Source organism: Pleurodeles waltl, chromosome 12 (genome assembly GCF_031143425.1).
Source record: "Pleurodeles waltl isolate 20211129_DDA chromosome 12, aPleWal1.hap1.20221129, whole genome shotgun sequence".
NCBI lineage: Eukaryota > Metazoa > Chordata > Amphibia > Caudata > Salamandridae > Pleurodeles > Pleurodeles waltl.
Genome location: NC_090451.1, coordinates 703,988,768 through 704,016,470, shown reverse-complemented (window position 1 = coordinate 704,016,470; position 27,703 = coordinate 703,988,768). Strand labels below are relative to the sequence as shown.

The following is a 27,703-nucleotide window of genomic DNA, read 5'->3' as shown; positions in this document are numbered from 1 at the left end:
TAAGATATAAAAATATTTTAATGAAAAAAACAAAATCTGACAAAAAATAGTGACGTGATGATAAACGAGCAAAGTGCTAAGAGAAACATTTAAATATTTAAGGATTGTCAAGCAGAATATATAATTTCGGATTTTAACAGAACTTTGACCCAGCTGGGAGCCAGTAGATGGCACATTTGTGTGGTTGTTGAGTGTGTTGCAATTGCTGTGACCTGCACCAAGGCTTTAGCGTCCCACCAGGACAGTCTAACATCAGAGTGGCTTTGCCCAAAAGAACACTGCTACAGGTCAGTGCACCTCAGCTCAGCCTTCTGGACCACAGAACAGTATACACCGGTGTCTGTCCTGAGAAGTGTATTTACCGAAGTTGCATCACTCCAGGACGGAAGGTGACTCACAAGCTTGTGGACTATAAGGCTAGGCCCGACTTGCAGCTGGGAAGAGTGAATAGAAAGAGTTTCTTCCATTGAGCGGTTGTGGTTATTTTCATTCACTCAAACAGTACTTCACTGTTTTTTTTTTTTATAGAAGCTCACAATCACCTCCTGGTGGCGAGGGCCCTATAGGACCACTAGAGTGTGGTATGTTTACTTAAGGCGTGTGAACCAGATCCAAGGTCACCTAACTCCTTATACAGCAGGGATGTGTGTAATGTGATACCTGGCGACAGTAGATTCAGGCCTGTTCTGCTTTCAGGACAGCTGCCTTGGAGTTGGGCATTACAGCCCATGGACCACAGAACAAGCAGCTCAGGCCAATCATGCCTTCCATCTGCTCCCACAAGACAGGAGGGGCAAACAAGAGAGCTGTTCAGAACAAGCACTCTCAAGCTGGTCTCCTTCCAGCAGAGCAGCTCACGCAGTCCTTCGGTGTGTTTTGGGTAAGCAGGGTCCAACTACAGTGTCCCCTTGAGGCTGATCGCTACTCATCCCATTCTTGCAACTTTCTGTACATGTCAAAGGCAGTCCGCTGTGGTTTTACACGGGCTTGAAGTTTCAGAGGGGGCAGCCCCTCTGTGGCAAGGTATGGCATTTCACAGAAGACCTCAGATGGTTTATAGAACATCATCAAGTTAGGAGCCTCCACGCCGCTCTCCTGAAATAGTAAAATAATAAGTTAAAAAATATAAAAGAAGAAAATCACATTACTTCTGCACTGGAACCAAACATATTCTTCTACAACAGTGGAAGAATAAGCAGCAAAAGGCGTGACTGAATCACACAAATGGTCTGTCACAAATCTCACTGCTATCAGAACAATAATTAGTCACAATTGCAGGCACTGTTAATCATAAAGTAACCCAAAGAACAAAAATGGGTATTCAAGAACATTTCTTTATCTTTCGATGTGTCGTTGTTGGACCTGGCCTTTTTTTGCAGGGTCATCCCCAATCTTTTTGCCACATTCCTCCAATTTTTTCTGACCTGTTTTTGTTGGCTTTAGGACTATGGGCACTTTACTATTGGTAATAAGTGCTAAAGTGCATATGCTCTCTGTCTAAATTGTATTGGTGAATGGTTTATCCCTGATTGGCATTTTTGATTTACTGGTAAGCCCCTAGTAAAGTGCACCATGTGTCCCCAGGGCATGTAAATCAAACGCTACTAGTGGGCCTGCAGCACTGATTGCGCCACCCACCTGAGTAGACATGTAAACATGTCTCCGATCTGCAACAGCAGCGTCTGTGTGGGCAACTTTCCACTGCCAAGCCCAAACTTTCCCTTTTACTACATGTAAGTCATCCCTAAGGTAGGCCCTAGTTAGTCCCATGGGCAGGGTGCACTGTAATTAAAAGATGGGACATGTTTAACTTGTGTGTTTACATGTCCTGATAGTGAAATTCTGCCAAATTCATTTTATACTATTGCAAGGCCTATCTCTCCCATAGGTTAACACGAGGATTGCCTTTAAATATCTTTAAAGTGCAGTTTCCCATTGGGAGCAGATAGAGATATGGAGTTTGGGGTCTGTGAACTCACAATTTAAAAATACATCTTTTGGTAAAGTTGGTTTTTAGATTGTCTGTTTGAAAATGCCACTTTTATAAAGTGGGCATTTTCTTGCTAAACCATTCTGTGCCTCTACCTGGCTGCTGAACACACGTTTGGGCGAGACTGACAGTTGGGCTGTTTGTGAATTCACTCTAGACTGTCACACAGAGAGAGCTGAGGTTTGTTCTGCGTAGCTTGAGTCTTCCTCGACTGGAGTGGATTGGGATGGGGGAGCTGTTACCTGCACTTGAAAGGACTGTGCATGTCCTCTCACAATACAGTCTCCAACTCCCTGGTGTGTGTGTCTGGGACAGGGCAAGGAAGAGGCATGTCTTGTGCATTACAAAGACTTTCCTTTGAAGTTTGCCTACTTCAAAGGAAGAAATGAGTTTAAGTACTGGGCTGCTGACCCCACAATTTTAGATTACTTCTGGATTAAGAGTAACCTCTGCCAAGGAGAAGAGCTTGAGGAGGACTTGCCTTCCTAGCTGTTGTTTTGCTGTGCTGGCATGCTTCTACTTTTGCCTTAAAATGGAAAGGACTGGACTTTGTTTTCTGAAATCCTGCTTGCGAAGTTTCTCCAAGGGCTTGGGCTGAGCTTGCCCTCTGTTCTGAAGTCTCAGGGTCATCAAAGACTTTATCTGCCAGCACCTGGGCTCTCTTGCTGAGAGCCCTACCCTGCCAAGTGGTGCCACATCCAGTCACTGGGCTCTTGAAAGGACAAACCGGTGAACCCAAGGTAAAAATGCACGCACCTGAGCGGAGCGGCAGAAAAATTGATGCAGCACCTGCACTACAGCTGAAAAAATCAATGCAGCACCGGTGAAATCAATGCATTTTCAGCTCAGCGAGGATTCATCACTGCCATGCATCCAGAGTTTCCATGCATCATCCCTGGGCATCAAAATGTTCAACATTACCTCACTGACCTGAGATTGCTTGTCCAGAAATGGACACATCCCATCTTCCCTGTGAGGAAGGAATCGATGCATCGCTTAACCTGGCGGATAAAGTATTGACGCACGGCCTCACTTATGAGTAAGGCATTGACGCATCACGTGCTTTTCTGACACACGCTCACCAGTGCGACTTTATTTTTGACATATACCAGGTACTTTCTGCTAAAACAACGCATGCATTAATTCCTATGGATTACGACTCTTTTTACTTTAAAAATTCATATCTTTGCTTGTGTGTGATGGATTTTTGACATTTTGGTCTTGTTTGATTTAGATAAATATTGGCTAATTTTCTAAAAATAGTGTGACATCCTTTGTGGTGTCAGCTCGTGTCTGGTCACAGCTATTCATCTATCAACAGAGGCAGACTCAATCTTCCGTTTAGGACCTTTGCTTTTCACTTAAACCTTCCCATCTGAACCAGAGGATCTAGGAGACTCCACAGAAAAAAAAAAAGAGTCAGGCACATGTGTATGGAGAACAGGTCCCTACTCTTCCTGTCCTTGGAGGAGATAGAGGACATTTTCTGCAGATCTGGCAATCCTGCTGGGTGTGATGAGCAAAAAATGAAAACCCTCCATATGAAGCTCACAAGTGCAGACGTTTTTACACGCCTAAGATATGAATTTAACCTTAAGTTCTTAAAAAAAAGAAAAATAATGTCCGAGTTCAGGAACTTAAAGAACTAGGAAAAAATCATTCTGGAGGAACAGCAGAAATAGGAATTTCCCCGACTATTCACCCAGGAACAAACAAGGGCTAAAATTTAGAGGGAATGGCTGGAATTTAGGGGGAAAGGTAACACCGCGACCGATTCAAGTAAGAATTTCTATAGCTAAACACCTGCTTCAGTCAGTCAGATTCCTGTCTTGAGAAGGTGAAGAAATCTTTGAAAGAGGAGAACAGTGTTAGAGGACTCAGAAACACAGCACAAGTGCTAAAAATGTGATGCTGATGCAAGTACTGAGCAGAATAAACATGCACATAGATTGGTCAAAAGTCCCAAACAATGGCATGAAAGGCATAGACTATTAAGTGTGCATAATGCTGCTGCGTTAAAGTTACCAAGCCTTCTCAGCCTAACAGGGTGGAACAATTCAAACGCAATGTGATTATTTAACTGAGAATGGGGCTGTACACCCTGCTGAGAACTGCTGTACACTTCTCTTTAAAGCATGTATTGTATGCCTGCAGGAGTGTGTTATCATAGCTACCTGGAAATCATTTTACCATCCCCAGCTGAACACTCCTCTGCAAACCAAGGCCTGTATAGATTAGACGAAGAGTGTGAGAGGACAGTGGGATCACTGCATTTTAGTAGGCAGTGCCACCTGGTTCTGTATTTTGTGACTTGTATGATTAAGAACACCTTAATTTTTTTCTACATAGAGACCTGCATGGATCAGACACAGCATTTTTGGGGACAGAGAGGGTTCACTGCATCTGGTTGGGCAGAGCAACCTGGCTCTGTATACTGAGGCTTGGATGGATAAGACCAGCTTCAGCTGGAGTCAGAAGACAGCGGTATTGCATCTTCTGTGGAGTCACTTTTCTGGGTAGTCTGTAAATTCTTGATACGTAGACAGCAACCTAAGTAGATCAAAATACAACATGCCATTTTGGGAGCCAGAGAGGAACGCATCAGCTGAAATTTCTGATGGTCATTCAAGTCTGCATGGGCTCTACACCCTGTTCCACACATGAAGGTCTGCACAGATCAGAGCCAGCGCATGCCCTCAGCAATACATTATCAGAGCATTCCTAGGAGTCCTTTCACCGACTAGACACCCTGTTGTGTATAATAAAAGCCTGTGTAGATCAAACGTGCATGCTTCAGGAGCGCATCATTCCACCTTCCTTGTACTACCTCTACCTGTGGAGGCGGTACACCATACTGGCTACAGGAAGCCTGTAAGGATCAAATAGAGTGCATGCTGCTGGAGCACACAATCCCACCCTCCTAGGAGTAAACTATGCACCATGCTGCCTACAGGAAGCCTGTATTGATCAGACACAGAGCATGTCTTTGGTAGCCAGAGGACAACATACCTTTTTGAAGTCGCTCCTGGGTTTGGCTAATTGGATCTTCTGCACTGCTGAGCTCAACACCTGTTCCACGGACACATCCAAGCTTACCAGTCCCTGGTAGAGCTGCTGGTCCTTGGGAATATTCATTCCTGTGTGAAAAAGAGAAACACACCGAGGTGATTTTCGGGCACTCAGTGCTTAAATCAAAGTGCCTGGGGACATCGTGCAAATTTATCACATGAGCTGTAATGTCATCAGTTAGTGGTACAGTCAGTGTCATTAGTCAGTGGTACAGTGACTTGTTTATTCTGATAGAATACCAGTGCCACTTCTTTCCTTTAATTAACCATGGCGCTCCTCACCTGGCACTTTAGCACTAGTGCTTTGATCCACTGAGTGAGCGGCTTTAGAGCTGCTTGCAATTAATAACAGACCTCAGGGAGCTGGTCTGTGGAATCCCTATTCAGTGGTTGTGTGGATGAGCTTCAGGCAAGAGGACAGTGTTGGAATAACAATGATACTGCGTTTAATCTGACAGGTGCTCAACAGACAGATAGACCCCCCCCCCCCACCCCCCCCCCCCCCTTCACGGCCTCTCACCCAGATAACCCAGAACCCTCTTCTACCAGTGAACGGAGCGTCATCTCTGCCTGTGGTACCACAGCAGGTACGCTGAAGGGCCGCTGTATCATCTTTGCTTACTATGGCGAATCTTTTCTGAAGAGCTGTATGGCCAGACGTGGGTCCATGTTCACTGGGCTGCTGGAACCAAGCTATACCTGATTGAAAAGCCATTACTAGTGCGAAACAGGTCCTTGATTTCTTCTATTCCGAACCAGGGAGGACCTGGCCGGGAAGTTCAGGCTAGACAGTTCCCATGAGGAGCAAGGGTCAAGCCTGATTTGCATATACCTGGGTCCAAACAGAGGTGGCATGGTGGGCAAAACAAAACAATGGATTGGGATCCGGCCCAAGTGACTGTCAGTGGCTGGGATTAATTCAAGCATGTCATCCATCACCTTGTTTTTTTTGCATTCACATTGCATATGTATTACTTTTAACACAGCACACATAAAACTATGACTTTATTAAGGAAGAATTGCTGAGAAACATTGATTTTGTAACAATGACAGCCACTCTAAGAGTTTGCCGTTTCTTAGCTCTCAAAAGGATAACAGGATACTGGGCTGGTATTTGAGGCGGGAAGCAGAACACAGGGTGTGTTTTTAATGGAATGATGAATGGTGGTAACAAGGTTGTATGCGTATGTAAGACGGAATAATGATAGCGGTGGAGGGCGCCAATATATGAAATAGGATGCCTATTTCAATTCTTATGGAATGCAGTGTAATGGTTTTGTATAATTATTCTGAATAAAGAATTTACTGAGTTCAGAATATTTATACAAAATTGAGGTTCAATGAATGTGGCCCCAGACTCGTGGTAAAAGGGTGCTGCTACATTAATCTGGTTGAGCTGTAAGTAGAGATGATAATCTGTAGTGATGGAACTCAGGTATATCTCCAAAGGTCCTCTTTATCCAGGGGATTAGTGAGGAAAAGATTTATTTGTTTGTTGAGCACAAGTGATATCACTTTTCCGAGACCAGTGGGTTACCTTGATTCTTTATACTGACCTTACAGATACTCGTAAATAGGGAGATATTGTAGTATCACAGACTATACAAACACAGCAGCAGGACAGAAGGGGTGCTGCGGCTCAGAAATGGGGTGCATCATTGCAGACCTCAGTAATAGAAGAGCCGGGGTGCAGCGGGATGTGGCTATGGGATACAGGCAGAGCTGTGTGTATGTGCCACTAGCGGGATGCACCAGGTCAGCTGGAGAGCTGTGTGCAACTCACACTGCTGCAGCCGAATGAGGACCTCAGGTCAGGATGGCGAGCATTAGCAAAGCAATATGCAGATCCTAGTTATGGACAGTAGGGTGGTTTGCCTGGCAAGGAATGAGAGTCTCCCTACATTTACATGCTGAGGTCCAAAGTGGATTCCACTCACCTTCTCCCACCTTCAGATCCAGGCTCTGACGGGTGACGGAGGACTTCTTCAGCTGCTCCTCCACCGCCCGTTTCACATCAAAGTCCTTCTGCACAGCTTCCAACATCTCCTGACCAAGGGCCAGGGTTGTGTTGTACTCTGGGGTGCTAAGGGCACAAGACTCCCCTTGGTCAGTCACTGATGGGAGCTCTAGGGGCACCGCAGCATGCTTGGACATGGACGTGGGTTTCATCACTTTGCCTTTGCCCGGTCGGATGCCCTCTTTCCGTATTGCTTTGGAATCCCTGGAGGCAAAGACTGCTGCTGGGTTGATGACTTGCTGGAGGTCCCACACGCCTGGCTTCTTGCTCTCTGGCACCACAGATATAGGTACAGGTCTGCATACATCCTCCTTATCCGGCGTCTCTGGGGTCAGGTCATGGTTAGTTGGCACAGAAGACTCTTCTTGGGTCTCGTTCAAGTGAAACCGCACCTACAGCAGAGAAGATCACATTTGCAGTTCTGTACAATAGTCCAATCAATTTAAAACGCCTAAACAGAAATACTCACAAACAAATACTCATCACACCATCATAAAGCCTGTGTTAAGATTCTGTAAAGTAAAAAAAGTAAATAAATAAACTGGCGGCTAGCCTCAAAGGTCAAAAGCCTCAGAATCAGTTCTTCTGTATAGCAGACAGTCTTGATCTGTGTGTCCGTGCAGTCAAAGCTCTCAACTGACATTATCTACATGGCAGCATGGAGAAAATACAGTCTAGCTTGATCTGCAATGTGATCCTAGCCCCTCTATAACATAAGCACAGGTTCTCTTTGGAGCTACGTTTTCAAAGCTGCACCCAGCACTATCTGGCAGGCGGCTCCGAGACCTTGTGACCAAACGAGCTACACAAATGGCCACAAGACTACAGCTGATCTTGTTTCACAGCTCAATGAGCCAGTGAAACATCTGAGGAACATTCATAGCAAACAAAGTTATCCCTGAACAGGATCACAGAAAAACTTTGTGTACAACATTCAGGGATTAAAGATAACATTTTCAGATGTTACTCTGGATATTGGTTAGTCTCTTCCTCAGTGTTTTCATATGTTAAATTCCAGGGACTGAAATGGGACTGAAATGAACAGGAGTGTCCTCTCGTTGGGCCAGACCAAGAAAACATCGCAGCTCAAGACTTATTCACATTCTGTTTAATTGCTGCAAGAAGCGATTTTTGTTATGGTGTGAACAGTATTAAGAAGGTACTTATCTCTGAGAATTGGTTACTTACTTCCACCGCTGTTGCTGCATCATAAAAATCTTCATAAAATATAAAATGTTGAAAATTCTCCGCTGCATGTGTGGATCCATGAACACCAAGTTCATACTTGTCCATATAACAGTATGAACAGGGAGCCAGTGTCTATATGACGTTATGCACCCTTAAGAAGCCTACCCAAGGCAAGAGTTTTCAGAAACAGAAAGAAAAATGCTAAATTGAATCCATTTAAAAATCAACATCTGAAAAGTAAAAATAATGTAAAAACTGCCTACCATTGAGGAAAAGGTGCAGCCTGATTAGCTTAGATGGTAAACCTGTGATGAAAAATCTGGACGTGCCTTTAAGCATCCAGGAGCTTCCACTATCTATGACGCACCTCACCAGCAGCTGCCTCTCTCAGTCAGTCCTTTGTTTACAGTGAGGACATTCCACGAGTAAGACTCCAAAGCTAGATGAATTAGATTTTGAAAGACCAAACAACCCAGCCGCAGAGGTTGGTGGATCGTTTCAGCTGGGACAGAACCAGGACTACAAGTAAGCAACCATATCTTCTGCACTGCAGGACCTTCATTGGTACTCATAAATGTCCGATGAGAGTTCAAACTATTATCAGCTCTGGGCATATGAAATAAATTTCTTATGAACCATCGAGGCTGCCTCTAGTAGTTCATACTTAGCCAAGCAGTTTTTTCAGGGCGGCTTGTCCCACTTTAGTGTCAGCCTGTGAAAGTGTATACCAATTTGCTTTGTGAAAGTATATACCAATTTCCAAGTGGCAGCCTTGCAGATATTTACAGACGTTTCTAAGCCACGTTGTTGTTGAGATTTCCCTCTAGTTGAATGGGCGTTCGGTCTATCGGGGAGAGGTGTTTGTGCTACTTGGTAACTTGAAGAAATGTAAGCTACAATATAACTGGATATGGATTGTTAAGTCACGGCTAACTCATGTCAGACGTGTCTGTATTTAGCAAAAAATGAGTTAGATTTCCTAACTGGCCAGGGAAAGCTGGAGTACTCTTCTAACATCTAAAGAATTTACAGATCTTTCTGCTTAAGTGGATGCTTTGGGAAAATATACCTGTATTGTTACAGAGCGATGTATGTGAAATACAGACACTATATGGGGTAAGAAGGATGGATGAGTCCTCATGACTACTCAGTTTGCATGGAGGATGTAGTGTATGAATCTAATGCTGATAGGGCTTGATTTTTACTTGCTCTTCTAGCAAAAGAAAATGCTATCAAAATAACATTTTTTCAAGACAAATGCTGAAATGTACCCTTTTTAATTGGTTCATAAGGAGCATGCATTAATCTGGACAAGATCAGGTTGAATTATAAAGGTGGTGACAGTTTCTCTATCGGAAGGAACACTTACTTGAGACCTTCCAAACAAATCTTTGAGTGCATGTATCTTGAAAAAAGAAATTCGACTTGAAGTTTTCCTACAAGGTGTGTTCACTGCAAGATGCTGTCGTTTCAACTGGGCCAGGTTTAAGAAATAAGGGATGATGACATTCTCCGGACATGAGATCGGATCATGCCTGGTTTTGCTGCACCATATGCAGAATTTATTCCACTTTATTCCATAACAATCCTTGTTGAAGGGCATTTCACCTCCTTCAGAATCTCCGCACAAGCAGGTGGGAGACTTGGGTGTCCACTGTCTGACTTCAAGAGCCATGCTGCCAAGAGTAACAATGTTATATTGGGATGCAATATTTGCCCCTGAAGTTTGGTGAATAAATTCCATTTGTGTGTCAGTCTCTTGTGAGGTGGGATTGATGTCTGGAGAGGATCCAGGTACCATCACTACCTCGGCCATTCTGGTGCTACCAGTAATACATTTCATTGAGTCTTGTACAACTTCAACTGTACTTTTGGGATGAGTGGAATCAGTGGAAACAAGTATGAAAATCACTTTGACCAGGCTATTAAAAGGACATTATATACTGACCTCAGTTCTGGTTCCCTGGATGCAAAGTCGTTCCTTTTTTTTTGCTTTGAGCAGTCGCAAACAGATCCAAGGAAGAAGTTCCCTGTTGCGCAAAGATGTCTTGCACGATTGCATCATCTAAAAATAATGTGTGGTTATTTTCATAAAACCGTCTGAGGGAGTCGGCTTACTGATTTTGTGTTCCTGGAAAGTGCACTGCCTTGGGTGTCAGACTTCTTGCTAACGACCAGTGCCAGATCGTTTGAGTCTCCAGTATAAGAGTTCTTGACCTGGTGCTTTTTCACTTGTTCAAGTAGTATCGTAGTTGTGTTCTCTATCTGGATTATGGTGCTCTCGGATTGTAGTGATGGCAAAAAAAATCTCTGAGGCCCAGATGTACTGCTTGTGATTCCAGATAGATGATGCAGTATATGACCTTTTTTATCTCTGTCCACTGACACAGGGCAGACAAGTCCCTTAGACTACTAACGAGGCATCTTTGATGATAGTTTCTAGTGGTGTGTTTTGTTGGATGGGAACTCCCAGCACAATATTCATCTGTCTGCACCACACCACCACGCTAGATGGCAGTACTGCCAGAAGCAACTTATCATCCCAGTTGTCATATTTCTGAGACAACAATCTTCGATACATTGCTGAGGTACTGTCCTTGCATTTGGGCCAATCAAGATGTAGGAAGCAAAGGAGCGAAGAAGTGAGGAAATCTGAAATGCTGTAGATTTGTTGTGGTTTAATAAGGGAAGACATTTGTTATTGATAGATAGTCTCTCCTCCAAGGAAAACACTTTTCCGTGGATGATATCTACTGTGGCCCCTACATAAAATAGACATTGTACTGGTGACACTATTGATTTTTGCAAGTTTATCTGCAGCACTCATCTGTTCTAGAGGGAAACAGTTTCCGGAAAATCATCTTTCACTTTGGAGTGGTTGCGACTTGGACAGCCAGTCGTCTGAAGAGGAATAGAAAATATGTCTCTTTTTCTCATTCCCTTTTGAGAATGTTTAAGGGGCTTATTTCATTCTGAATTGTAGGACTGAACACTGAAAGTTTAGATTGCCTAACACAAACCTCAAGTCATTTCTTTGATGTTTTGTGATTGGACTGTGGAAGTATGTGTCTTGCACACATCATACATTTCTTTTCAAGATGAGGAAAATTTTGATAAGGGACTAGCATGCTCAATTTTTCCCTCTTTACATATTTGTTGAGAAAATGTAAGCCCAGTATTCATATACACTCGCATATCTGTGATTTTATGTGTGCTCAAAAATATTTTGATTATATTTCAAGACATTTCTGTCAAGTTGGTACCAGTTGTATTGCTCCTTTTACAAAAGAGGGTGCTTTCCTTTCTTAAAGCTGTAATCCTATGTTTCGGTGATGGTTTGGGGGTGCAGGCAGTGGCCTAGACTTTAGTCATAAGGCGTAACCCAGAGTCACTGTTCATCACCCACTTTTCCTACTATATGAGATTCCATTTGACCAAAAGACAAGATAACTCTTCCACCACCAGAGTGACGAGTAGAGGGGTGTGCAAGGCTGTCTATTCTTGGAGGAAAAAACAGCCAAATTTATATTGTCTTGCAGGTGTTCTCTTCTGCGTAAATGGTTTCTTGCTGTAAGGATACTTCTGTCCATGTTGTTGTTGCTGCAGTTGTTATGGCCAGCAAAGGGATTGACCCCTATTCGAATATATCTGGTTCCTTTGACTTACACTGTGTCTTGAAAAAAAAAGGTTTTCTTCCTGTCCTAGAGCCTTGAGGGTCTCGGCTTCATGTCTTATCTAAATCGTTTCTTCCTGTGTGAGTTGACCAAATAATTTGGTACCAAAGAAAGGCAAGTTTCTAATTTCTTTTGGAGTCTCTGGTTTCAGGGTGGTTAATCTTAACATGACCTCTGGAGCAACATCCCAAGACAATGGCCTGGAGCTGCTAACCATGCCTCATTAGCAGGTGCACTTAAAATCTTGTTTGCCACCGGTGGGCCTTCATTGACAATCCCTTCGAAGCCTTGGTCCCTATGTTTCGGGAAGCTGTCTATTACCAATCTCACTCCTTCCAGGATTTCTCCATATTAACAGCCAAGAGCTGTAGTACCGGCATTCTTTAATGTCACTGCTGCAGCATTACACACTTTTGTCTTCATGACATCTATCCGTACACTCTCTATTTCAGGCTGAGCAGTGTTTCTGGTGCTCCTGCATGGCTCTTTCTGATTGAAGTGTCAATCACAGCATCTGGTTTGGGCTCCGATTTCAGGAATTTGGGAAACTGTTGTGGGGGCTAGAATTTCTTTTGTAGTCTTGAAGTGACCCCTTTAACAGTAGCCAGTGTTAGAAATTTATTTTCACCGATTTCTAGATGTCCGGACACCAAAAGAAGCATCTTTCTTGGGGATGTTCTTTGTTGAAGAGATTCCACAATAACCAAGATCAAGGTCTGAGGTGCTTCCAGTGAAATGCTCAGTTTATTTCTCTCACTACAACACTGTCAAAGGTTGTGATGTCATTCACTGCTGAGATTGTCACAGGAGATGCAGCAGGAGAAGCCGACATACAAGATGACCATGATATGTCACTAGATGCTGAACGTGATCTTGATGTGACTGTCTTCTTTTACATTGCTGAGGAGTAAGTGGGCACCTAGATGGTGAGGTTGGTATTTCATATGTTCCTAAGAGGTAGGGGTCCTGCTACCAAACGGTGACAAATATCCATCTTGACAACATTTTAGACTTTGGCATTGGTGGTAGCAGTCCAGCCATTGGAATAGCACGTGGATGAGGAGGAGATAAGTTTAGAGGGACAAATGGAGTTTGCAGTATGTCCTCAAATGGAATTACATAATGTGGGTCTCTCTGTGCTTCTAGTGCCCCTGCTCCGGAGTCACGGCCTCTTTTTGGAAGCGGGCTTACATGGAGATAATGAAAACATGGGCGTCAGTGAAGGACTATATAATCTTGGTGAACAGTCTGCAGAAAGAATTTAATGAATAGATAGACTATGTGAGGCAAAAAAATACCATGGAACATGTCGATGAAGATGATTTCAGTGCCAATCACTGCTTTTTTGCTGTCAATGATAGTGCCAACTGCAATCTGTTTCTTTTACATATCGATCAACAGAGAAGGATTTGTCATCAAACCCTGGTCTGTCAGCTTTGAAAGCGTCCGCTGTGTCACCGAGCTGAGATGTCTCATCAACGATTAACCATCTCCGGAGAGCAACCATGTCTGCACTGAAGTTTTCAAAGTTGGCCTATTTGTGATGTCTACAGTGGTGGGGTGGATGATGCTACCAGTCATCCTTTTTCCTCTTCTAAAATCGTCCTCTTGGGAAACCTTTGAGGTGTAGCCACTTTCTGGGGGAGGGTGCAGAAGGGGTGAGAAATGGCTGATTTACTTCTCAGCTCTCTGACTCTTCCTCTCTTCCTGTTGTTCATGATTTCTTAACTCTTCGCACCAAGCCTGAAGCTTTCTCTGCCTTTCCATGTCCTTTTGGACATTTTTAGTGAGAACTTACATTCCTTGGTTTGAACGTGAGGACGGTAAGAACACCACACAGACATAGGGCCCGATTAGGACCTTGGCGGATGTGATACGACATCCCGCCCGCAGTTTTACAAGTTCCATTGATTTTAATGGAACTTGTATTATGGCGGACTAGATATCCGTCATGTTTGTGACTGAGGATCCCACCTGCCAAGGTCATAATCAGGCCCTTTGTGTGTATCGGAGGCTGCCCTTTTCTGGCATACGATGGTAACTTGAGTAATTGTGAAAGAAAGATGTAATAAATCGTCAGAAAATCAGGTTTACTCAGCAGATTTCATATGAAGACTGTGAGCAAAACAAATATATATATATATATATATATATATATATATATTTCTGGGTAAAAGTCTTCTGAAAATGGCGGTCAAAATTCCAGGTGTTCTAGGATCTGCTCTCAAGAACTGACCGAAGGAGGCAACTATCAGTGATGGCATCATAGGCAGTGGATGTTCCTAGATTCCCAAAGACACAGGGTCATTTTCCATAGCTTTATTATGTAAGCCTATCAGACTTCACTTATGCCTACCATTTTTACCTTTTTTTTTACATTTCTGATGCTGCAATTGTTTTTTTAAATGACGAACATTATTCAGTTTACGTTTTGGAAAAATCTTATCTTGGATCAGCTTCAGATTGGTGCTTCACCTGATGTATACATATGCACTTTGGCACTCTGTACATACTGTTATATGAAGAAATATGAATTTGAAGTGCTCCATGGCCCAGCACGCAGTGATTGATTGATGGCTATTAATGAAGATTCTACAAAATGATAGTATATTTTACAGGTTTATAGGGTGTAACATCAGATTGGAAGTCAATGGTGTATTTTGATCAGTATTTTTAAAATTACATTTAATATAGCAGTTTCTCTCTCCATCCAGTGACTTTGTTAACAGACCTTGAGGTATAGTCCCCAAGTCCATCTTTGCAGTCTTCAGGACAGGTTTGCTGTATTTTATCTATTTAGGGTTTTGTAAAGCACTGAATGAGCTGCACTGCTATGGACGGTTTATTGTATGTAAACGCATCAAAGATACTAACGCTGGAAAACACTAGTCAGACCGCAGTAACTTTCTTTGATAACACAAAACTTTTTATTATTTAACACTTTTAGAATAGTTGTGGGAAAGTGAGTTATTAACTGCTGTGGATGATACTGCACCACAAGTTGTAAAGTCACTAACGTGTTAGGCCCTGACAAAGGTTTCAATAACATACACTGAATCTCAACCCCTGGTAACTATGGCGCCCAGCTGACATGCATAACTGAGAGAAAATGTGTAAAGCATTTATAACTACCAAAAACAGCTAAAATAATCAAAAACACAACACAAACATCCATAACTAATTTTGTAAAACAGAGACATACCTAAATCAAAACAATGACACCATAACAATAAAAATCAAATAAGGAGAACCGGAGATGAACATTTGTCACTGTTTGCAAGTGACCTGGACCTAGGTGCGATTTCAAGCCGACCTGCCCTGTGGGTGAGTGCCTCTGCTAACCTAAACTATCGGCCAAACCCAGCCAGTTTACATATGCAATCGGTGCTCCCTTGATACTCCAGGGCAACATCCTTGGAGAGCTAACTCAAATCTAACACCAGTAATCACCGTGCACTAACTTCAAGTGAGAGACCAGTTTGAGTAACTGAGCTCTAGCAAAATGTGCCGAGTGTCCCAGACCTCCGATGACCACATATCTGGATGACACTTTAACTGTACCACAAGACTTTGTGAACTCTCCCATTTGCACCATAAACATCACCCGGGATGGCAGACACTGGGGGTGAGGGATGTGTGGCACCTGTTGACATTGGTTATAAGCCTTTTAGGGTACTTGGGTTTTGGATAATTTTTGTCAGCTCCTGGACCATCTGTCCTCTGCCCCACTGAGATGTCCAGCCTGGCACAAAAGCAGTCACAACACTTATGTTAACACAAAAATTGAATCCTTTACCACCCATAGGCTCTCTTAGCGATACAGATCATTCCGAATGTTATCAAGCAAAAAATCTCGGAGCCAAGCACACTGCTTAAAGAAATTAGTTTTTTTCTTAACTGCGAGTAGAAAGAAGCATTCCTTGTTATTAATTGAAAAGTACTGCATACGAAAGGGGCTAGAAAATTAAAAGCCCTGCCCTTATAAAGGCATGGCACATAAGGAAAGTTCCTCTGAACTGTCCTTAAGTTAAAAGTACAACTGGAAACAACTAATGCTACCAGTGATGGGTCAATTCAGTCTAGGTATGTCCTTAATCTTGATGGAACTCGCACATTATAGTCAGACAAGATCAACACACTTTTTCTAATGAAAATACGAGAACATTTGGGAAGGGTTTTTAAAATTAGGGAGCAGCATAAAATTAAATAACAATCTTTTGCGGCAAATCAAGCAGCTATGCAAGTTTCCAGGAAAAATGGCTTGTGCAAATTTCAATCTGGAAAAAACACTGCATCATGATGAACTCTACAACTGCCTTGACTGAAATGCCAAAATAGTTAAGAACTTCACAATAATTAATCATCTCTCTATAATGCAGGGCTTACCTGTCGGCGACTTGCTTTCCTTCTATCTAGCTTTGACTCCTCGGGCCTCTTCAGGATTCCACAGCCAAGCTTTTCCGGGGTCATAGAAATGTCCAACTCCGATACCGCCTCGGCACGAATGGCGCTACCAGCAAGAGGCTGGGGTGTGGCTTCAGCGGGAAGACTATCTTCATCCGTGTAATTCAATGGTGCATACCTCTTAGGCACTGGGAATTCCATGGGGCTGACCTTCATCTCTGTTCCCGAGTGAGTGTGCGCTCACTCCAGGGGTCACCATCAATGAGTTCACCTAAAAACAGACGCAGATAAAGCCGGGACCGTCTGCAGCAACACTTCGTGATTTAACATTTCAAGGGCCGAAAAGACCCTTGTTCTGTTTTGCAGGAATGTAATAAAATAGTGACTAATGGGGAGACTGAGATTTTTCCTTCTGACAAGTGGGGTAGAACTGGAGACAGGTCAGTCAAATCATACCAACCAGACAAGTCTATCAATTGAATGTCTCTTTCCCACCCCTGTTTTGCTTTCCAGAAGTCCTGGAAAGTCAGACATTTTAAATTTAAACCACTGATTTTTAGGTAAATGCTAAATATGTTAAATAAACTTAAATCCCGTTAGAATACTTATCCAAAAATACTACAGTATTATTTTTGAGTCTTAGTAACTTTCCTCCTGAGGAAGTTGAAAGAAAAGCCACATCAGCTAGTCCTAATCTCCCTCGGTGTCAAAAGGCCTTAAATCGAGTAACTGGCTCTTAACCTTTTGGCTTCTGGGGACCCCTCTGAATCACTACTGGCAACTGGGGGTGCCAGCCTAAGTGATTTTTACCATGTGAACTTCAATATAATACACAGAACTGCAGAATGGATTATAGATTGACCCAAACAATAACAAATGATTAAATATTATATTTAATTCACAAGCAAAAGATACACGAAAATCAAAATGTTAATGTTAAGGTTGGAGCTCTGCAAAATATGGTTTTACTTCTAAAATACGAAGTGATACGCTAAAACCTAGTATGTAACTTTGTCTATTTCACACTTAAAGCATGATCTCCTCGTCCACGCCTAGCAGAGCTTCAAATGAGGCCTCCAAATGGCCATACTAGATTCTGCTTACTGTACTTGTACTGCCAACAAAAATCATGCTAAGGATACCCAAATTATTTTTTAGCATTCAATTTCAAAATCCTTCATACTTGCGGAACTTTTTAATATTTTTAATTTTACATTTTGCTTTTTTATGTAAATATATTTATTAATCTTAAATTATTTTATTTTGTAAGCAGTAAGAGTAAATAATGCAGACCCCTAGGGGCCACAGGTTAAAAACACTGACCAATGGCTTCTTATGGAAAGTAGCTGAAAAAGTGATTTGATGGAAAGTTACTAAAAAAACATGAGGCACATACGAACAACAGCTAGAGTCATCATGAACGTCTCAGGCAAAGTGTTGATCAGTAGTGGGATTAGGCATCGGTGTCCAGACACCACTCTAGTCTGCAGTCACCCAAAATTAGATCTACCCCTTACATACACAGAATTTGCTTCAAGGGAGATGAATATAAGTTGATAATGTTTGCTGATGACATACTCATTACATTGGCTTCCCCGACACATCCTGAAAGTCAGTCTTGGTAAGGAACGAGAGGTGCTCAAGGTAAACACGGGGGAAGTATTAGAATGACTGCCTGACCACATTAAATATGTTCTTGAGGAAGGGAGAATAAAGACATTTCATGAATGGAAGCAGGATCAGTATCAAAAGGGTCCACCAGACCCTATAAAGACACTGTATAATGCAAACAGGACATTTAACACGGTTTAACATGTATCCCCTTCGACCGGACAGATGTAGATTTGACCTCTACTGTGTATAAGGATAATGGAGCACACACAAAAGAGTGAGATGGCGTCTAATGAAGAGGCCAGCCGGCAGAAAAAGTCATCACAGGATAACTAGACAAAGCTGCATATAGCAAGAAGCATCCTCATTAATCAAAATAGATAGGGTCACAATAAGACAATGAAGACGAGAGCATGTTCAATTTTGCCTTGACTTGAGGGGCGTAAGCAAAGAATCTCTCTCAATTCTTCAGTAACAAAATCACGGCCATTGACATAAACTTCAGGCCACAACCAAACCTAACAGACCTTGCCAAATACCTTTGATCAAAGAATCAATGCTAACCATATGGCATGTCATCATCCCAGAAGATGTTGCCATTACCATGAAGCCAATCCTCTCCAGGGCCACACGGGACTACTGCCCTCATCACGCCTACTCCAGAAGACTGCAACCCATCAGCGTCATACTCACACCTATTCTGAATGTCTCTACCTCTTCCGCAACTTTTTCAGAAACCTGGAAACACGCAATTGTTCTACTGCTGTAGAAACCCTCTGGGGACCCTTCAATGCTGGCCAACTACAGATGGATCTCTATGCTACCATTCTTGGCCAAGACATCTGAGGAAATCATCAACAGGCACCTCACAGAATACCTAAACAACCGCTAACTCATGGACACCACTCAGATTGATTTCAGACCCAAACAGAGCAGGAAATCTGCCCTCACCGGTGCCATGGATGACATCCACATGGCCCGAGTAAAGAAGAACAATAGGCCCTCATCCTTCTGGAACTCTCTGCAGCATGTGACACTGTCTCCCACGCTATCCTCATCCAACATCTACACATCGTAATCCAAGGAAAAACACTCCGATGATCTGCTCCTTCCTGCATGGAAGGGCCCAGTCAGTCAGCCTGGCACCGTACACCTCGAACACCTGTGACCTCATCTGCAGTGTATGGAATGATCCTTCTAGTCAGCATCATCCGCTCTCACAATATCAACATCCTTTTTGATGCCGAAATGCAACTCATTCTCTCTGTCACAGACAAGACGTCCAGTACTCAGATCAAGTACAATGCCTGCATGACTGAAATGACCTGTTGGATGAAGATTTACTTTCTAAAGTCAAATACTGACAAGATCGAAACTTTCTTTCGATCTTTGTGAACAGCACATAACCATGGGACTCCACCTGGTGGCCAACAGAGAAACGACCGGCTCCCACCCCAGGAACCTTGAGATCATCATTGTCAGCAAACTCGACAAGACCCCCCAAATCAATGCCATTAGAGCCTCATGCTTCCAAACCCTAAAGGAGTTGAAGGAGATTTTTTTTAAATGGCTCCCAATCAGAACCCGGAAAACCGTCACACCTGGCCAGAGGCAAGCTGGACTACGGGAAAATCCTTTATGTCGAGTTAAACACAAAAAAACAAAAAACAACACAAACTTACCAGAAGTCTGCAGACAATTCAAAACGCAGCAGCCAGAATCACTCACAACCCCCTATACCGCATACACATTACACCACTCTTGAAGAAGCTCCACTGGCTACCTGTTCACGAATGAGGATAATTCAAACTCATCACCCACGCCTTCAAAGCGCAACATAACACTAGCTCAACATACCCCAACATTTGCTTCTGCTTTCACAAACCTTTCTGATACTTCCACTCGTCCTGACCCCTCCTTTCACTACCCCACACATACTGAAACCCAGATCCGGCAGTCGAATTGTCTCCTACATCACTCCTCCAGCATGGAACGACTTGCTGCTACATATAAGATCCTCCTCCTCTCTTCGAATTCCGCAAGAAGCTGAACACCTGGCTTTTCGAATAGTCCCACTAGGCCCTGGCATGCCTAGACTCACACCTGCTCAACACCAGGATACCCTGCCAAGTGATAGTGTGCTCTACAAATCTGCATAACATACGATAACAAGTAGGTGTGGTTGAAATGTTCTAAAACAAATGTTCTGGAAATAATACTTTAGCTATACAGAGATCCTGAGCTGCCTGGCACCGAAGCAGTTGGAGCCCTTGGTTGGAGAGGTGTACTCCCGAAGCACTGGGAAAGAAATCTCACTGAATGATCATATCCTTTCTGGCTCTTCACCATGGCAACAAGGCAGGTAACAGCTGCAAAATGGCCCAATCCCCTGTGCACCCCGGCACCAACAATGCATTGACAGCACAAGAAACTTAGATTTGATCTAGGGAATACAAGGCTTATTTGTAGATATTGAGGCAAACAGTGCTGGTTTATACATTATAAAAAACTGTTCTAATATGCATTATCGGAATGTGGACAATGAAATATTTACATAATGCTACACAGTGAGATACTATGAAACATGAGGTCCCTGTTTTGAGATGTTAGAGTAGATCTAGGCGATACAAGACTTATTTGTAGATATTAAAACAATGTGAGGCAAATAGTGCTGGTTTATACATTGTTATGAAAAACTGTTCTAATACGCATTATATTCTCATATGCTACACAGTGAAATACTACCTAACGCACTGTCCCTGTTTTGAGATGTCTGAATCCAGGAAAGATTAGCAGGGATCGTGTTTCACCTATTTTTAAGAGATGAAAAGATGTGTTCGGCATACTTTGTATGTGTTCACAACATAACTGGTGATTTTTGGAGTGCAGTTTATAGACTGTACATTCTTCCCCGGGGAGGTTTCTTGGCGCTGCTGGGAGATAATATATATTCATTGTTACCCAACTCAGTTGTACTTATTTTAACATCCTCAGAAGGATGAAAAGCTGAGTGGCTTCATTAGGATTCAAACCTGCGGCCATGATGTCCAACAGAAATCTATGGAGTGGATATATTAGACCACAAAGCAACTGTATCTATCAGGGATGATGGCTAAGCTTTGGCGCTCTTTTTCTGTATATGTCAACCTTTTTTATATAAGTTCCTGCCCACAAAAAAAGCCTCGTACAATGAAAATCCTGTCTCCACAGTACTTATGCACCGCAATCTCTTCAGAATCATTTCCTGTGAATGCCATGGAGGGTGTAACATATCAAGCACAATAGTACTACCAAGTGTGCTGAATGTCAAACACCAGAAGTGGAATATAGAAATAGGCTCAAGAGGTTGCTAAAGGACTGCAGAACCAACTACTTACCCAACTACTGCCCAGTAATAAACTATATGCTCCCAATTGTTGTCAGCTGTACTCTTCCATTTATGCACCCATAATCTTGAACAGCAACGATGTACCCATTAAGACTGCCTCAAACCTGCAGTACTTTATGTAAGAGCTGAAGACGCACCTCTTGAAAAAACACTACATAGCAGTGAATTAACAGTCCCCCTCCACACCCAGAGCCCAGCACCTCTTCCAATCACTCGTTGACTGTTTCCTTGCTTTTTGTTTCTATACAGTGCTCAACTGCCTTCTGGCAGTGTATGAAGCGTTAGGAAGAACGAATCCAACCAGGAAAGCCACTATGCCTGTGAGGTCTTTTTACTCAGTATAAAACAGCACCAGGCCTGTTTTATGCATAACATGACAGTGGGCCCCTGACATGAAAAAAACGTACTCTTAGTAGGCTTGGAAGGTTTAAGAAAAATAGTGCAGAGGGAGATTTTATTACATACATTTAATCAAAGTCATTATATTTTAAGCAAATTCATTTTAAAAAAAAAAAGCCTTTTTTTAAATACATGGTCAATATCAAAGTTTTTTTTATTTAACTCATAATCTAAGCCAGTGTTTCCCAAACTGTGGTCCTGGGACCCCTGGGTGTCCATGAAGCCTCCCCAGGGGGCCCCCAGCTGCTTAGCTTTCAGTAATGACACAGTTGGGGGTCCCCAGATTCCAATAATGATTCAGTGGGGGTCCTCAGGTTCCATTAATGATAAAGTGGGGGTCCACTGAAGTCAAAAGGATGGAAACCACTGATATAAAGCCTTCACCTAAATGATGCAGACCTTATTTAACAGGCTTTCAAATTCACCACTCAAATGTTGTTCAAAACACAGTAGCTTTAGGTTTTAATTCTAGAATTGATGGTAGATCCTTTTAAGGTCTGTAATCACACTTGTCAATTTTACTGTATTACATATAGAGCGCACTGTCTCTGTTTGCGATGCAGGACACCTTCAAATTGTAGAGTCTGGCCCAGACAGGGACAGTGCATCCTATTAGTAATAATTCACTGTCCCTATCTGGGAGCAATGCACAGCCCTCAGCAGGAGGTATGTCTGGGAGAGTCGCAGCTGGAGGGCTGCTCTATGAGGATGCATAGACTGTGCCTCACGGTTTTGTGGTGAACAGTCATTATGCCTCCTGATGGCCTTGTGCCTTTAGGCCTGCATCCATAAGACATAGCATGAGCAGGGGCAAACTATTCCCCTTGTTTGCAGAGGGTCATATCCCCATGCAAATGAGGGAATGCCCCTTTAACATTGCACCGGTAATACATGTGCGCCAGAGCAACCTGTATTACAGAAGGGGTTGCACAGGCATCTGCAAAACCAAAGTGCCCCAGAGGCACAGTAGACAGGCAAATGTGAGCATTGTATTATCCTCCTTAGGCCAATGAAGTGATTTGATTCCTTCTGAGACATGAAAAAAAAATTCACCGAAGAGGCGAAACTAACAACCTGGCTGACACCAGTTCAGTGCCAGGATACTCTCCCTAATGACAGCCAGCTCTAAAAAATCTGCATAACACAACACAACATAAGGTCCGAACCAAGTCACATTCAACAGGCTGTCAAATGTTCCAGGTGTGCAGAATTCCTACGAATTCAGAAAGACACTCCCTGACAAACTGATTCACTTACTACTTGGCTCGAGCAAAGGAGTCAAAACAGAGGACCTTCTCATCTTTGAGAGGAAGGATCTGAGGCCTGCCTTTGCAGACAGTTAAATGAAAGGACAATATCTGTTAATATTAGTAATTCAAAAACAAGCAGACCTGTTACGTAACATAAATATGTGATATTTAGTTCAGCTTTGTTGCAAATTATGTACTTTTGGTTACCATAGTCTGATCTCAAAGCATATTAGTGCTGTATCTGCAGCAACCCATGATGAGGAGGCTGCTGCAATAAGAATGTTCTCTGTAGAAGTTTTGCAGCTCCCTGGAGCTAGGTGTGTTCTTTGCCAAAGAGATCATCTAAATAAAGAGAGTGAAATAGGAATGGGGGTGCTGATAGGAGACTGCTAATGGAACCACCACTGGAGAGGAGGGCAGGGGTTTGGGACGTATTAGAACCAAGGCCTTTGTTCTGAGAATAGTTCTAATGGGAGTTAAAACGCTGCATTAAATAAGTATACAAGAGACAGTAGTTGGGAGGTGGTTAAAATAGGGTTTTTTGTTATGGAGTATATAACAAGGGTTAAACAGTAGTGTGGTCAATGCTAGCAGCAAATGGATAACATAATCCCGAAAAGGTATAGGGGCAGTTATTAAAAAGACAGTTAAAGTTGGTAGTACAAAAATACTGCCAGCACAAATGTTGGAAACGACACAATGATTCACAGATGGTGCACTTTCTCCAGCATCTCTTTCAGTTTTCTAAATCAGCATGGCAACTTGCAGGAAGAAGTTTCTGGTGGTTGGCAGTCACTTGACATGTGACAAAGCACGAACATTACAGCAGTGGTTCTTCTTGGGAGCAAAAGGTGCCAGCCCAGCTTCTTCACTGGCTCTTACAAAGCGTAGCCCTGATGTATAAAACACTTTGATACAGAAGTCTCTATATGCTTTCACAACTCTTTAAAATGTACCTGTGTATTAGTTAGCCATATCAGAGAGCTGACACATTATCAGAGGTAGGCACCAGGATGAGGGCTTCAATTATGTCAGGACACAACCATCTTTGGAGAAAATGTCTTTGTTTAGGGTAAAATTCATGTCATGATGGTAACGGCATACTTATTCAAGCAGGTCATCAAGTTCTTCCTCAGCGTTTCCAAAGACAAGAATATTGTCATTATAATTCAGACCATTAGTATTGATCCACAAGATTCTCCTGGTCACTTTGGGGAAAAAACTCCACTGTAGAGGACAGACCACTGCTGAGGTGCATGTCCCGTAAGAGACATCCATATGTATCATAAAATTTAGTTAGGAGCAGTGTAATATGTGAGTTTTGACCACTGACTCCACGTTGCACTTGGCCTAGCAGCACACTGTCACATTAGTGACCACCAGCTTCATTTTACCTATTGACTATTTTAGCATTGGAAATTGCCACGTTAAAAAGCTGCAAGTAGTTTTCCATGTTGTACTGTGCTCATGTTTTTATTATTCGTGTTTTTTACCCAACAAAGGGCGTAGGCTGGTAAGAATGTACTCAGACAGCAGGGAACTGACTTGTTTTGAATTGGCACCTTGGGATTGTAGCCAATTCCTGACGTGTTATTTTCAAAGCAGGTTTAAAGCAATCAGCATTTTTTGAATAAATAAACTTCTGCAGAGAGAAGGAGGTTCTAGACTTTCCCTCTCTTGTTTGTTCAAAGCATAAGAGGCCGAGACCAGATGGACCAGGGACAGAGAGTGTTCACAGATATCAGGCACATCCAGGCCGCTGGAGTGTGCCATTCTTCCAGTGAAGACAATTGATCTCTCCCTCCTCAATCAATTCTGGGATCTAGCGATCTGATGATGAATAGGAGGGAGATGAAACAGTGATGCCCTTTTTTAATGGTGATGCATATTTTTTAATTGAGTATTTGCTTTGCATTATAATATAGATACATATATTTGCTCTGTATATTGCAGTGGAGAATCATTTGTACATTCTTTCATTTCATTGCTGTGACCATTTTTAAACGTGTGCTTTCACCATGCTAATCTCCTTTTAGGAACCTTGCGTAGTGAAATAATAAATGTCTTCTTTGGACTAAGAAGCACATTCCAGAGATATTTGCCAGCTCGGTCATTAGTGAAGCAAAACAAGCAGATCAGACAGACCCAACTCTAAAGGGAGCAGTCCAGCCCGAACCCTTAGTCTACGCCCTATGTTCACGGCCCAGGTGCATCCCCATTGCTGATGCCACCGCTAGAGGTACACCTCAAGCTCCAAACATGATGTGCATGGAGACACTCAGGAATACTCCCTCAACCGCAGCGATATCAACATCAGGCTGTTTCCAATGACCCTGGAGAGCTGTTGTAGAGTCCTCCCTGTGTCCGGCCCGAGAATAAGCTAAGCCCCGGCTCAGGTGTGCAGGGACATAACCTGCACCTCACCTTTGGCAGGCAGTGAGACAGCGATTTTATAAAGTTTAACTTTTTCTGTGTGGCTTTAAGCATCACAAAGGGAGAAGGCAAGAAAGCTGCTAGAGCAAGCTGAAGTGTCAAGGAGTAGCTGTAAATGGATTAAAGAGGCCCGAGTTCACTTCTGGATTACACTGCCTTTGTATTTTGTGTTTGTACATTTAATTACAGCATCTGCTAATTTCAGAAGACAGCTTTGGGCACCAACACGTTTTTATTTACAAATTAAGCACTGCAAAAAATGCTAGCCTAATATTGTCCCTGCTGAAGGTGAAACTTAAATAGGAAAAAAAAAACCTCATTACTGCATGTTCCCATGGTGTTTATTTCCCTTTTCATCTTATTTGTTTACATTGCTCACTTATGCTGAATTTTTTTGGGGCTTGTAGCAATTTCACTGCATAGTTGTATTAATTTATAACATTAGCCTTTAGCTCACTGTGGTACTTTTTTAATCCGTAATTATATTGCTGGCAAATTTTATTTTGTGCTATATTCTTCACAGTAATTTTAAAAAGTTTTGCACTGATATCACCCTTCAATATAGTGATTTTACCCCATTTTTATTACTATTTAGAGCCTCTTTATGAATGGAAATTTATTTTTATGTTAATATTGACTACAGAATATTAATAAAAGATGTAGAAATAAACTGGTACAAGATCACACACTGTTTTACATATTAAAGTAAAATACATGCAGTTTAAATTAGGATGAAAAATAGCAACATTTTACTTTTTTTTTGCTGATAAGAAAAAAAGGAATTATTTTGGTTATATACAGGGCCACTGGAATTATCTGGCAAAAAATATTCAGGCACCGGCGGATACACGAGCCCGCTCTAACCGGGCATTACCGGGACGGTGCTGAACGGCAGAGGCTGGGGCGGTACTGGGGTAGGTGCCGTGCCCCGGCGAGCCGTGCGGGGCCGCCCCCGGGGGGTCTGACTCCCGCCCCCTCTCACAGTCTCTCACCTCGGAGCCCGTCCTGCTTCCCTTTCCCCGGGGGCCGTTTAAACTCGGCGCCCTGCCAGTGACGTCATCACCCCGCGCCCCGCTCTCCGTTTCCATGGTTTCCGCGGCAGCTTCGCCTGCGCGCGCGCGCGCGCCCGCCGTGAACGTAAGCGGAAAGACTGGTGACGATGATAGCGCGCGGTCCCTACGGACGCGCCGCCGTACACTTGACTACAATGCCTCGCCGCTCACTTTACCTAGTATTAGACGAGCTCTCTCTGTGTCTGGTACATATCCACGCGGCCCGCTCGTCGGGTAGCGCACTCCAACACGACCCGATGCGTAGGTAAATACTCGCGGGTTTATTGGGCAAAATATTAAGATGCCCAAGCAAAGATGGCCACCGGTATTTATTAGGCACCATCTCCAGAGAGACAGCTACCCAATCCAAGATGGCGTTAAAGAAGGAACTCTCACAACTCTTCCGCCATATTGGAATCACTTACTGTAGTGACTGTACATTAAAAACCATCAAATTTCTGTTATTCTTTGCTCTTCCCCCTGAAGCAAAAGCCCAGTTTAAGATTGCATATGTCACATACAAAGACCGCAACGCTTTCCAACTTGGAAAACTCAATATCTCTGGCACGGAACGGGGGTTACCAGCATGACTAGTATGTCAATGTCTCAGACAGTACAAAATGAAGAAAATCAACTAACTTCAGCATTTTCCCACTTATCACCATACACTTAAAACAGAAGTAGAAACACATAAGCTTAATATGTGTCCAAGAGCAGCCTTAATAACCCCCAGCTGATAATTAAACAAAGACAGAAAGACCATGTTACAATGGAAAAGGCTTTTTTTATTTAAAGTTTAATGTAAGTATAATGGCTGAGCCTTTGCAGAGATTTAAAACGTGAGCAAACGGCTAGTATTGTTTACTGGGAAAGGTGGTGATCCTAATCCTACATTTAATCAGGATTGAATCTCAGAAATCCTGAAATGTATTGCTTTTGATAGTATTTCTCTGTTTATTTAGTTGGTTTTGGCACACACTATTACATGACCAATATGCTCACAAAATAAGCATGGTTTCGGCATTTCCCACAGTCATTATTTTATTTTTAAATGCTTTCTTATCTACAGTATCAATAGCACTTTCAGTGGCCCTGTGCTGTCCTAAACTGACAGTGAGGGACCCTGCCCTGAGCTGACTCATCCGAATTGTAAAGTTCCTGACTGAAAATGGGCACAGGCACACAAGCCAGCCTGGGTGGTGATTGCTGCAGAGCCTGGCTTACTCGAG

At 42.8% G+C, this 27,703-nt stretch overlaps 1 protein-coding gene across 2 annotated transcripts; it reads right to left on the bottom strand.

Moving 5' to 3' along the window:
- Window positions 1-26,509, bottom strand: PPP1R35 (protein phosphatase 1 regulatory subunit 35). 2 transcript variants are annotated; one of them, XM_069215646.1, is made up of 5 exons: window positions 26,415-26,509; window positions 16,324-16,612; window positions 6,996-7,467; window positions 5,000-5,127; window positions 1-1,095 (listed from the first exon to the last, which is right to left on the bottom strand). In XM_069215646.1, exons 2-5 carry the CDS (start codon window positions 16,555-16,557, stop codon window positions 922-924), a joined length of 1,008 nt encoding a protein of 335 aa, XP_069071747.1. In that variant the 5' UTR covers window positions 16,558-16,612; window positions 26,415-26,509; the 3' UTR covers window positions 1-921. The 2 variants fall into 2 exon arrangements, with proteins under 2 accessions (XP_069071747.1, XP_069071748.1); XM_069215647.1 differs by having other exon boundaries at window positions 789-1,095; window positions 26,297-26,419.
- Between the last annotated feature and the right edge of the window lie 1,194 nt (window positions 26,510-27,703).

What these genes read in the sequence shown, in the direction of transcription:
- PPP1R35 (XM_069215646.1), bottom strand. Translation starts at nt 16,557, where the DNA reads ATGAAGGTCAGCCCCATGGAATTCCCAGTGCCTAAGAGGTATGCACCA. An exon ending in GGATCTGAAGGTGGGAGAAG is followed by an intron (nt 5,128 to 6,995) that starts GTGAGTGGAATC and finishes TTTTTCACACAG; the next exon opens with GAATGAATATTCCCAAGGAC. An exon ending in CCAGGAGCGACTTCAAAAAG is followed by an intron (nt 1,096 to 4,999) that starts GTATGTTGTCCT and finishes TTACTATTTCAG; the next exon opens with GAGAGCGGCGTGGAGGCTCC.